We start from the raw sequence: 13,459 nt of genomic DNA, 5'->3' as shown, positions 1-13,459 counted from the left end.
AGAACACATATTGAGAGATGCTTTGGAAGATACCACTTCCAACTATTTCATTTTCACATACATGAAAAATGAAAATTGCAAGATTTTTCCACAACAATACCCAACATAACCAAATGCTCTCAAAAAACATAGACAGTGTACTTCAGAAAAGAATAAAAAAACCCTTCTATGCAAAATGTTTATTCTTATATTAAAGAATAGGGGACAATTACCTGGAGCAATAAAATTTGCTGTTTAATTGCTTTTATCCTAAATTTGTCCCCAAGTCTACCTGATCTGTTATCATAACAACGACTTGCACTTGGGCTCACCCTGGTATTTTGTTGTAGTACTTTTAAGTATGGTATTATTCTCTTTCTGTGGCATCCTTTGTTTCATTTCCTCTAATATAAAAATAATTAGACTAGCACTAGAGCTTATAAGTACTGATACCATTACACACTAGGAATATCAGTAGTCTTTGAGAAACATTATGATGCCAGACTCTGACAATATAATTTTTTTTTTTTAAATCAGAAACTCCAGTATTTCACATCATTCTTATACTGGATTGAGTAGGTGGCCTCCTGAATCCCATACACTTGAGATTGTTCTTAACACACAAAACAAATGGAAAATGCAGAGGAATAAAAAAAAAAGGAGATAATGCAGGACTGCAATTGATTTTTAAAAAGCAATTACACAAAGACATGATTTGTAATTATACAAGACTTTGAATAATAAGCAATAGTGTAATTGGTAGTCAAATTACTTTTGTTGTACTTAATCAAATAAGGTTATGGCATACTATATACCCTAATGAATGATCTGCATTTCACAAAAGGACCTACTAAAAACAAGAGAGGCTCTAAGTGAAAACAAAGTACAAAAAAAAACTAGATTGCAAAGAAAAAGAGACATTAGAGAGGAGAGAAGCTCCACGTGGTGTTAAATGGACAGACAAATGTGTAATGTACACCTTAAAATGTAGATGATCAAAGTGCTCAGTAACTTCTCTTATGCCAGCTATGTTTAGGGTTTTTGGACTTCTAGAAATTCCAAGCAAAATAAAAATGATATGGTTGGGGACAACCAGATGAATAATAATAACTCTGTTGCAAAGAGATGCCAGAATTTAGTCATTTGATTATGACAGTCAGTTATGTAGTACCAAAGAAATTCTGTTAGGGTGTCATGATGCTTTAATAATGGAGGAGTTAAAATCTTATACAAGTCCATTAACATCTTTTTTTTTTAATAAAAAATAAAAAGAAAGGAAATTCTAACATAGCCTATGATGTTTTCAGAAGGAAAAAAAAAGAAACAAAATTTACATGATCCAATACTACCAACATCTCTGATTATGTCTAACTCATACAGGTCGTTGCCTGTTCTAGGAATGCATGATGGTCCGTGAAGGGAGTGAAACATGGCAGAACTACTAAGCTGTGAAAAAACAATGATGCCAGGTCTTTTCTTAGGTTGTGGACAATTTGGGCAGAAAGTGGGTGAAATTAAATCATTATGTTACTAGCCATAAGAGAGAACTAACCAAAGAAACATTGACACAAATTGCCATACAGATTTTAAATGTGTTAATACTACCCAAAAAAAAAAAAAAAAAGATTGTTTTAAGAGCCATGTTTAATAACAACTGTCAGACAATGCAAGGAAAAGAATTACACCAAAATAAATCCTTGTTAAAATCAAATCTGACAGGCTAAGCTGAAAGCTCCTAAACTAACAACTTTCCAATTCCTTGACAGAATAACTTGATATGTATGGTCAACTGTGCGAGCTTGAGCACTATAAATGAGTAACAGTATTCAATATGCAGAATTAAAGTAACACGAAAAAAACAGTGTAACTCTCAAAATATGAAATTTCGGCATACAGGATTCTACAGAAAGGATGTACAATATATCACAGATCCTAGTGCAAAAAAGTGTTAAATACAGTTCTCCCTATTCTGCTGTGCACTGAGAGGGCTAAGACTCAGTTCTAGCCATCCAATTTTCCTAACAGGCTGGTTATTCACGGTCCATAATTTAGAATATGTCTATTTTTTGCGATAGTCTTAAAACTAGAATCATTAAACAAATCATGCAAGAATGAATACATATAGCAAAGCACTTAAAAACAGATCTCAAGGAAGGACTCGTATTTACAGACACTGGACAATACATTTCATATACTGGTATCTTATTGCTAACTTAGTAGTCAACAATTAAGTTACTGATAGGCAGAAGATAAAAGGACATTTGTTCTGAAAATAGCTCAGTTCTGAAACAAAGAGCAATATGACATGTTTAAAAATAAAAAAAGAAAAAAGAAAAAAAAAAGGGGCTATAAAGTGAATTTCAGACATGGCTACCAAAAAGCAAACAAATAAAAAAAAATTATATTTCCAATAGAAAAGAAAGCAAATCTAAAACATGGAAACATGGTTGTTTAAAGAACACCTTGGATGTCAGTTGTTATTTACGGACTTCAAGAAACATACCCTTACAGCACCGCTAACTAAAGAAAAATAGGCACAGGAATCATCTAGATACTAAATTCTACCTCTGAAAACAGCTGAGAAGACCACTGTAAAATAAGCTGTTTTCAGAGAAAGCAGCAGCCATACAACAAGAAACACAATGAAGCTGCAGATGGATGGGTTTTATTTAAGCAGCAGAAGGGCACTTGCAACTAGCAAGGAGGTTCAGAAATTCTTTTTCATTCCATCCTCGACATCTACATAAATTTCACCTTAACTATCTCTACTGGTTTATAGATGCTCTTTATTAAGTATTGTGGTACATCTACATTTCATCAGAAAGGAGAAGGGACAGCTAGAAGCAGTCACTGAAGAGTTAGTTCAGTGCCAGTTCTCAGAAGTCTAATTTTGCTTTATTACATAACTCTGTATCTGAATATCGGGTGATAAGACAGCTGATATTGCAATTAATAGCATTAAGCATAACCAGGATGCTCCTGGACTGCTTCAATCTGCCAAAAATTCTTTTAAGATTCTGAGAAAACGGGGCAGCTATTACCACGTATGTTGAATTTCATATAACTAACCTTCCCTCTAACTGACAACTGTGTACTCAAACCTTTGCAATAGTATTTACAGCATTTCAATTTCTACTGGATAAAAGGGCATAACAGAATCTCTTCTGCATGACTACAGTGGTTTATCACAAACTTATCAGCACAGGAATTTCTTTAAAATGAGCTGATTTTTTTTAAAAAAACATATTTATCAAGTGCAGCTGTGCCTCCTGCTCCTGCAGAGCAAAATCAGTATAATCTTTGTTCCATTAAAAGCACTGAGATCATACCCTTTCTTTACTACCTGGCCTGTCTATAGTACACTTAGTTTAAACCATTCTCACAGAATTGCTCAATAAACTCCACATATGAGTCAATAACACTTGGTCTCCTTTATCTATTGTCTTGTTGTGGAGTTCGGGAATGTGCTTCCCAGACTTTTTTTTGGTGAATATTTTTGAGTAAACATTTTTCAACGGATGGCATAGCTTCAAATTAAATATATATTTTGGAACAGATTACATTCAAATAAACAGCAGCCTACATAAGTGAAACTGCTATCAAAAGGAAATACTTTTTTTCCTATAGCCAAACTAAAAAGTCAGCATAAATAGCCTTTCAACTATTAAAACATATAATTTTCAAGCAGAAAAGGCTTTATAGAGACAATTAAAATAGTTTAATATTCCCCATAGCAGAAGTAAATAAAACTATTGGACTTTATAATTTGATTAGAAACCTCTACATGCGACAGCAGCAGGCTCAGTGTAGCCTATCTCCACTGCGGCACAAACAATGGGAATTCCCAGGCTTGCACATTTAAGCAAAGAGGGAGCTCGGAACAAGGACTAGCTTTTAGCATGTAACCTCAAGGGTCTACAAGGCAAAGAATCAAATCGAATAATATCAGCACACCACACTGCTCTGTGTGCAGTGCCACCCATTCAGACTGCGCCCCAGAAAAGGTTTTCGTCTTCCTATCACCAACGACTGCTTCCATTTGCTGTCTGCAATTCAGCACCACAATTAGGAGGGAATCCGAGTCCTCTGGATAAATATAAAGAGCTAGGATTGCAAAAATCAAAGGGTTGCAGAAAACTGTCAAATAACATGGCATAATTCACTTGATTTTCAAGCCAAAGCATAAACTCGTGATTGTAGTTTTCTGAAGTGCAGCCTGCAGAGCATAGCGTGGCTTTTTCCCTGCACTAAACCAAGCAACAGCACAAAACGACAGATTTTATCATAGCCAACTGCATGTAGCAATGCTTAACAGCACTCTGCAGGCTTTCCATTCAAAATCAGTATTATACACTGCAGAGCTGTTCTGAAAAATGAAACGCGACCTTCAAAAAAAGAGAGTGTTCCTATTACAGGGAATGAACAACATGCATGACAGCTAAGGTCGACTAGACTTCCATAAAATATGACTACCTTATTTGATAATGTAAGGAAGAAAATTCAGTTGCATTTAGCATTTCAGTAATGGTTTTGACAGATTTATTTAAATCTAGCACCTTTTGATTTCTAACAAACATCTGTAACATTTATAGTCATTAAAGCTCCTTACCATGAAAAATACGGCTCTCCCACTCACTCATCTCTCTCATTCCTTGACCTCTCTTTTTCTCTAAGTCTCTCCACAAAACATACTTTTAAAATATCCATTGTGCCCAGTACTCTTCTCAGACAAGTGTTACCCTCTGACGACTGAAAATCCTTACTCCTTAAAAACAACAGTAAATAATATAAATAAAGTAAATAAACCGTTAAGAACTATGCTAAGCTTGTCTGATGAAACCATCTGAATTCAGAGCAGTTTGTATGGTAAAGTAAGTACAGGTCAATCTGGACTGAATCATGTCAGAAATAAAATTACTTAAAATAAAAAGGAAACAAACACAAATGGATATATCAGCTGCCAGAAGCACCTACTTCACTTAAGTTGCATGGAATCTCCAGGTAATACTCAAGGAATGGTTTCCCCAATAATTCTGTTCATACTGTACACTTTACATCACCTTTTTTAAAAAAAATAGTTTACCCATGTAATCTTTTTGACACTAAAAATATCACAGAACATGCTATAAATACCAAGGCTCTCACTTCAATCCATTAGAGCCATAGAAAAATACAACCTGAGATGTCTTCTCTGAAGCAGAAATCATAAAAACACTTTCATAAAATATTTGCACTAGTTTTCCTATGGAATTTAACCTACTTCTACATCATGATATTCTACAGATATAGACAGGTGTTAATTATATTTTCTGCATCACAATGACTTCACATAGAGTCTATGAACTAATATCCTACTTCAGATGTGGAAGTTACTGTTAGTACTGATTTTTCTCATTTAGTCCACGAACATCAAAGTCCTGTACTATCCACAGGAACAGTTCTTCACCTGTAAGTCAAAATAAAACACTGATAGGAAAAAAAAAACCCAAATTAAATATGTCTATCATATAAAAAAAAAAAAAAATAATGGAGACCATATATAAAAAAGCAAAATTCCCTTATATCCTTTAAGCTTCTGCTTTAGATTTACTTCTCCATGGGCATGTAATAGATAACTTCGAATCATTAGCACAGTTCAGAAAGATTTCTAACGTGAGCTCTAAAGTAAGGGAATGCAGTCTCTTGATTTGCTTTAACAGAACTTGAGCATTAAAAATAATTCCTGTCAAAAACGGTGCAAGAGTAAGGGTTTCCAGGGAATTTTCTGAAGCAACTGCCTTCTCACCTTTCAAAAACATCTTATCTTTGCCTTGTTGTTTTCTGGTTGCTCATAAGCTAAAATCCCAGGGCAACATAGTTTATTGTTTTAATATCTGTCTGACGCAAAGCAAAAGTATTCTCTGGTGAGTGCTTATCTGTCATATGTATTTCTGTGAAAGGAATATCAAGACAAATAAGATGTTCTGGGGCATATCAAGGGATTATGGTTTTGGCACTGACTGAATTCTGTTTAAAAATAGTCAAAAAGTCAAATACAAAAAAATTATCTGCATTGATATTTTGAGAATGGAAATTCAAAGAGCACGGAGTATTGAATATTCCAATTAAAAATAGTTTACACCATTTATCACAGTATGAATAGTCCACAAACAGAAAAACACACTGCGAGGAAAAATAATATTCAAAATTGAAACAGTTAAAACAGTAGAATTCTTTTCTAATTATACAATGGACTGTGATCTTACTTTGTATTAATTAAACTCAGTGTAATGGCATTTTCTATACTGAAATGAATAGCCAGTGATCTGGAAATTCATTCAGACCATTAGGTTAATTACAGAAATTGATGAAAGTTTTATCAGACAATTACATATAGAACAAGAATAATATGGGACTGATTTATAAGCATTTGTACCACTCAAATCATTTTTTGCCAAATTCCAATACTACTTACAAAATTGCTATCAATATATCACTTAAAAAAAAAAAAAAAAAAAAAAAAAAAAAAGGCTGTCAACTTCATTTGCCCTTGTAGATAGAATAATGAATACCTGACTTTATATTTTTCTGCTTTTAATTCTATCACTTCTTTGTAATGTTAAATTCTAAGCTGCCCTGAAAACCCTCGTTCTTCCAACCTGAGTTATTCTATGTGTGTGTGTGACTTTTCTTCTCTGTTTTGGCTCCAAATAACTTCTGTTTAATTCACATTATCAAGCACCTTGATGTTATAGACAAATGGTGAGAATAGATGCTTTGTGTTTTCAGAAGTCTTTGCATAAATTTTTGCTCTTTTAAACTTACATACACTGCCAAATTAATGTCCTTTAATGACAGTGACACAGATATTCAGCAACAGAACTTTTTTCTTCTTTTAAATCTTCCTCTGGTGCAGCAGGGAAATTCTCACATCTCATTCTTCAAGTGGCTTCACTTTGGAAACATCCCAACATTTTTCTGTTTCAATTTCTTATTAGTCACTACATAGAAATTTCCCGAGGATTTTAAAATTTCCTGTAAAAGTAAACGCTCTAAAACAGGTGGAGGCAGAAAGGATCTGTATTAGCCATGGCCAAACACTTGGATCTCTTAAACTGGATCTCTTAAATTTCAGTAGCAATGCTGAAGTATCATGGGCTTTTGGGAAGCAAACTCTTACAGCCCTCCTGGGCTTTAGTGTCCTACAGTCTATATTTTCTGGAGCTATATCTTTCATGTTCAGTCTATTTTCTGCATTAGCATGATGCTGATGAAGAGTTTAACTGAAACCAATCTATTCCTGGGATGCCCACACTACGGGAAATGGCAGGAACTGAGATGAGACCAAGAGCTTCCTTACTCTTGGTCCTCAGAGTCGGGCAAATAATCTGCCTCGCCAAGGGCACGTTTGGAGGCTGAATCTATGCTTTCTGCATAACAAATTATCCGCTCCCAGAATATATCTGCAAATGAAAAGCTAATCCAGGTCCCACCTTCTGCTTCAGCATAAGAGAACAGAGGAGGCATGAGAGACTATTGCTGCTGATTTGTTCCACTGCTGGTAGGAGAAGGAGCTCATTTCTTTCTGCATTATGCACAGGGCCAGAAGTGATAGGAAGAAGAGAGGCCATCTTTCCATCCCCTCACATATTCAGATGTGTAACTAATCATTGCACTGGGAAATGTGCTACAGAAAATATTTCCTGGGGAAATGCAACAAACCAGGAGGGAAAGCTCCTAGGGATACTCTTCTTTCTGGCTAGCTTAAGAATTGGGGATCAAGTGTTAAAAGGCATTTTACAACCACAGTTCATTCCATCCTTCCTGACAGACTGCAACTTAAAAGCAAAACATGAACAATCAAAGCAAGGAAAACATTTCTCCAAATGGAGACTTTCCAAATACCTGAATAAGCTTAAGTACCATTAGCACAGAACAAACCCCAAACCTCTCATCTTGGAAAATCTCGGCTGGTTCTTCCATTTGCATCAAGTGACACAAATTTGAAGCCTCTTAATTATTTCAGCGAGAGCTGTTCTGAAATATTACATAGTAAGAAAAATGGCAACAGCATAATACATGATTAGAAATTATTGAAAAATGAGGACTGTATTACTGTTGTCTAGGTGGCATAGTAATATTAGTATTCTAGATTTTAACATTGATTTATTAATTTTCTCAGTATTATAAATCAAGCATGGAGCACAAAAGATATTGTAATAGATATCTTATCAAAAGATACAGATATCAAAAGATGTCTTATATTATTAAAATAATAATAAAATACTACAAATGAGTAAAGCCAAAACTCAAGTCGTATTCCTCTTCAGTTCTTTGTAAAATTGCTTATAGAAAAGCACTAATGTTGTATCTTTATTGAAACTTTTTAATAAGGAGAATTTTTTTTAAAAAATAATCACAATGTGCTACAATCATTAGTGATTGTAATAATTTAATATTAGTATGAGTTGCGACCCTGTAGGGGAAACCTGTAGAATTTTGACAACACAAAATACTACTCATAATTTAAAAAAAAAAAAAAAAAACAAAAAAAAAACCCAAAAAAACCCCCATAGCTTGCAGACGTGCAGATTCAATCAAAAGTCCAGCGATTTCTCCTGAAAGGACCTCTGTTATGGAACTGTGTACTACATATGACCCAGTGGGAGACAGAAAGGCAAAGTCTGTTTTCTTACGTTTTTGACATAATTAAAAACAAACAGGGGTTTGTTAGGATATTGTTAGTCATGTTGCAGTACTATAAAACCTAAGATTTTTCCAAGGGATTGACTCCAGAGAAATGGTGGAAACAAAGAATGTAGTTTAGTGACACAATGACTACCTAGGAATTCAATAAGAGTGGAAATAGGCAGCAACCTCAGACATATATATATATATATATTTTTTTTTAGGGTAGAACACAGTGATATTATAGGAGCGTAAGGGTACACTTAAGAAAAGTTTTATTTACAGTAAATTACAGAAAACATCTGTCCCCCTCCTCCATCCTCAAGAAAGCTCCCTAACAGAGAGATGAATCAGTTCCTTGGATATTTTTTCTAGGAAGAGATGCAACTGTTCCGTGCATTAAAGATAAAATGGGTTAATAAACTAAACACCTACTGTAGGGAACAGTCCTCTTGAGTTATATAATAATTATTTCCTCCCTATCTTACCACAAGGATTAGAAAAAAAATCTTGCTTGGGAAAGGTGTCATAGTACAAATTATTCTTGGAAACAAATTAAAATTTCATTAATAATTTCAGTTTCAATTTAAAACACTTTATATACTTCATTACTTTACTATGCATCCCTGCTTTGGAAGTATCTCACATATTTATACAGTAAAAGTGGTAGCTGTGGGGATAATACTGTCCCCAGACTTAGAAGAGTTGTATGACTGTAGAGCTGATCACTTTGGAACTCCTTGGTCCTCATTCCTGGTCTTAATTAGTGAGAGAAATTAATTTGACAATCTAATGGTGTCTTAAAAGAGCAGATTTCCCTTCTACTGTGAATACAGCGTTCATAAAGAGCATATCAGATCATGGTGCTGAATCAGATGCTGTAGGATGTTTTCTTTATAAAGAACTGCCAAGAGTTCGCCTCAAAATGCTGCTGCTCAGCGAACAGTCCTGGAAAGGATTTTCTGTACCACATTAAGCAAAAGACACGCTTATTTACTGGTTATCAGGCATTTTTGGTTCCAAGGACTATTTCAACAGTCACTACACGGAACATGGTGATTTTTATCATCTTTGGACACTTGAGACATCTCACCCATATCATAATCACAACTATTACTTATTCATTCAGCTACTTCTTCATCAGACTGGATTTCAGAAACAGTATCAGTGTTACCATCAATAACTCCAGTTTCATTTGGAAACACGCACGGTTTCAGCTGGTCTTTGCTGATTTTTCTTAGGCCAATTTCTTAAAATGCAAAATGCCCCCACTTGCACTCAGTCTCTCTTCTGTAAACGAAGAGCTCATATCCATTTTCTTTTCCCTGCTACAATCCAACAGCCAGCAAAGTATAAGACTTTTTGGTTATTAATCACAAATGATGACCAGAAGGCAATACTTACTTCAAATCAATCTACACAAAACATAGAGTGCACAACAGTGCTGGATTATAGAGTTTCAGTGTTGCTGGAGAACATTTGAGCATTACCGCGGAGCAGTGCAAGCAGTTAGAGATGCAATTGCAAATAACTGGAGATGCAAATAAAAATTCCGAGTTATCCGTTAGCATTATTTATAAATGTCACATATATATCTTAAAAAGGGGTATCGGGAGCATTGACACTTTTAGGGGCCGCATTCACATCAAGATGCTTTCGCCACACAACAGAAACAGAGCCGTAGCACTAGCTTACTTGTGGATGTGTATACTAGAGAACTGGGGGCACTGTACACGGGAGATCCCTCCTGGTTTGCCTGGCACAGCAGCACCCTGCCTACAAGAAAGAGAGAGAGAGTGGTATCCGTGCGGGACCCGCCGGCATCCCGTCGCGCCGCGGACACCCCGCCGGGACGGCCGCGCGCGGGCGCTTGGCTCCTCTCAACGCCACCCAAGGTGCCCCCAGCAGCACCAGGAGGTTGACGTGAGGAGCAAGGTATTGAGGTCCCCCCCACGCCGGAACATGTGGCTGCAATGTCCCTGGATAAGGGGAGGTCCGGATTAAAAAACAAAAAGAAACATGGGAAAATAAACCATTAAAAAAAAAAAAAGAGAAAAAAAAAACTGTGAAAAGTAATAACCAAAGCAATATAAATTGATGCTTCTGTGGTGAGTTTTCATTTTGAAGCAATGACAGAAGTCTAGATTATTTATTGTTTTTTTTAAATGAATTTAAATCTGAAGCTTTATGATTTCAACTTTATTGCCAATAAGTAGATTTTAGCACCATAAGCCAAACGTTGCCTGAAATCTGATGCTCACAGAAGCAGTTGTACTTTCACCCTGGGAAAAACTCTTCCCCATTTGATGAACCCTGGCTGCCAGGAAGATCAGATCCTGCTTTTTTTTCTTTTTTTTTTTTTTAAATTTTTTTTTTTTAATTTTTTTTTGTGTGTGTGTGGATATATTCACGTGCTTCAAGCTCTTTGGCTTTGTGAATCACACAGTTTCATAAATATTACATTTACATGAAAATTTTTGACATAAAAAAAGTTTTGCATTAACTTATTAACAGTAGCATTACACAGATTTGAAACAAATACAATTTTGGAAGGGATGACAAGGTTAATTGCAAATGACAGGCATATTTCCCATACAGAATTTGAATATTTACCAAAACAGCAATTCTCAACTTATATTGTGAACAGACTCATGTTATTGCAAAGCAGGTTTTAAAATGTTTTCCATAATGAATCCTTTCTTCAATTATTACTTGAAGCTTGTCAGTAGAAAAGAAATACAGAACATAGGGAAAGAAAATAATTCCTATGGTTTATACAAATCGCTAGGTCTGAATATTAGAAATCTAAGGAAAGATCCATTACACTTCTAACCTTCCCAGACCACAGCATGAGATGCTCGCTCTTTTCAGTCCTCCACTACTAATCTGCAAGGCAAAACAAACTAAAAAACATAATTCATTTTAACTTAAGATGCTACGTAGCTCACTATATCTGTATTGGAAAAAAATAATCAAATTTGCTCTCTCTCCCTCGAAAAAATCTGTGAATAGAAGGTGCTGAGTAAATGAACCTATGGAAACCCTGACAGCAAGCATTATTTTCAGGGTAAAAAAATCAACAAGACCTGTGAATGAACGTGACAATGAGAATGTGTACATTGAAATATGGATGTACTGAACAGCAGAGATGCTTCAAAACTTGTGCTACTGCAGAAGCCCTGACATTTAACAGAGTTGAAGATATATAGGAGCCTATCCCACCAAGTAAAATGTAAAAATTATGAAAAATATTAATTTACAGAAGCCTTTTAGAAAACAGTTAACTGTTAACTTCAAGTAAACTTAGTAAATACAGAGGGTGTTTTTTTTTTATATAATTAAAGGCTGTAGTTTATTTGTATTATTAAATTAACTTCTAGACAACTCTCTATTTTTTTCCCAGGGAATGCAGTTAGAAATGTTTTGCTAATCTTTGTAGCTAACATTTGTTTTCTTTCTTTTTTTTTCCCCTAATTTCACCTCATGCAAATCTAATTCCTGTTACTCTAATCTGAAAATACTTTAGTACAGAATTTCCTTATCCATGCTACTAGCAGCTCCTTAAGTAGTTGCACTAAGCTTTCTAACTATATTTTGACATTCTGCCTTTTAATTTGTACATTATTATGTTTGAAAAACATGGAATTTTTAAAATTTAGTCTAGTAAGAAAGATTTCTGTTGCAGCTCATTCTTGTGTTGAAAGCATTCAAATTGCATTAATACAACTGGGGAACATTAAATTACTCACAATAAAATCTGTATAAACTTCAGAACACTGAAACAATTTTAAATCCCCAATTGTTAAAAAAAATATTATTTTTCCTATAGAATATTAATTATAGCACGATACCATAGCACCATGGATGAGAACATGCTTTTCAAGGTCAAAAACATTTGCATCCATACTTCTCCTCCTGCAATGTTTTATCTATAGCCCGTGATTAACACTGTCCTGTTTGCTTAGGCCCTCTGTGATGAGTCGAAAAATTGGTGTTCTTATTTCACTGGTAAATACTTCACCTATGGGAAAACTACTCAGGTTCAAACCAAGGTCTTGTCCTTGAACCTTGTCTTCAGAAGATGACCATGGCTTTAACCTCTACATAACATAAAGCCACCTTTGTCATAAGAAGAGAATAAGTGACCAAACATCTTCAGCAGGCGAGACTAATGAAGCCAGTATCTAGGGCTGATCTGCACGGGGTATTAAGACACAGGTATCTAAAATAAGAGTTTACAATTTATAAGAGAAGTAGGTTATCTCATCCAAAGAGAGTTCCTGAAGAATAAATTCACATTCTAACTTACGGTGTGCTCAGTTCCTCAGGTAAGGAAGCTCTTCTTCATACATACTAATTCTACTGCGTTATCAGTAAGAGCTTCTTATTGCTTTTAGCAAGCAAGCACCAGTTCATACATTTTATAATAATATTTACCAAACTTAAACACACAGGGAAGAAAGCGAATGAAAGCTCAAAAGAATATTTATGTCGTGGTGTTTTGCATATGCTATTATAACATGTTAATTTACATCCCTAATCTAAATGCAGCATTGTTTATGCACCGTTCTTTTATTTCCCTTTCCCCAATCCAGTGGATGGTTCAAAGCCCAGTTTTCCCCTGTGTTGGTTCTCCGTCTTTCTGATTATTGTATTTCTTTGTACTCTTTGCAGCAACCGGTATTTCTCTACTCTCAATTTCTCTTTCATACATAACGTATTAAAAAGAAAAGAAAAGAAAAGAAAAGAAAAGAAAAGAAAAGAAAAGAAAAGAAAAGAAAAGAAAAGAAAAGAAAAGAAAAGAAAAGAAAAG

The 13,459-nt window shown here is 34.9% G+C and overlaps 1 protein-coding gene across 10 annotated transcripts in view; it reads right to left on the bottom strand.

Moving 5' to 3' along the window:
• RBFOX1 (RNA binding fox-1 homolog 1) overlaps positions 1 to 13,459 on the bottom strand; it is a 691,795-nt gene that overhangs the window by 51,953 nt on the left and 626,383 nt on the right. For all 10 annotated transcript variants that reach the window (XM_026049083.1, XM_026049093.1, XM_026049092.1 and 7 more), the window contains one exon: positions 10,342 to 10,422. In XM_026049083.1, the coding sequence (XP_025904868.1) occupies positions 10,342 to 10,422 (81 nt within the window). The remainder of the gene's footprint in view (positions 1 to 10,341; positions 10,423 to 13,459) is intronic.

Source organism: Nothoprocta perdicaria, unplaced genomic scaffold (assembly GCF_003342845.1).
Source record: "Nothoprocta perdicaria isolate Ctin4 unplaced genomic scaffold, notPer1 scaffold_59, whole genome shotgun sequence".
NCBI lineage: Eukaryota > Metazoa > Chordata > Aves > Tinamiformes > Tinamidae > Nothoprocta > Nothoprocta perdicaria.
The sequence above is the reverse complement of the archived record's forward strand: the minus strand, read 5'-3'. Positions and strand labels throughout refer to the sequence as shown.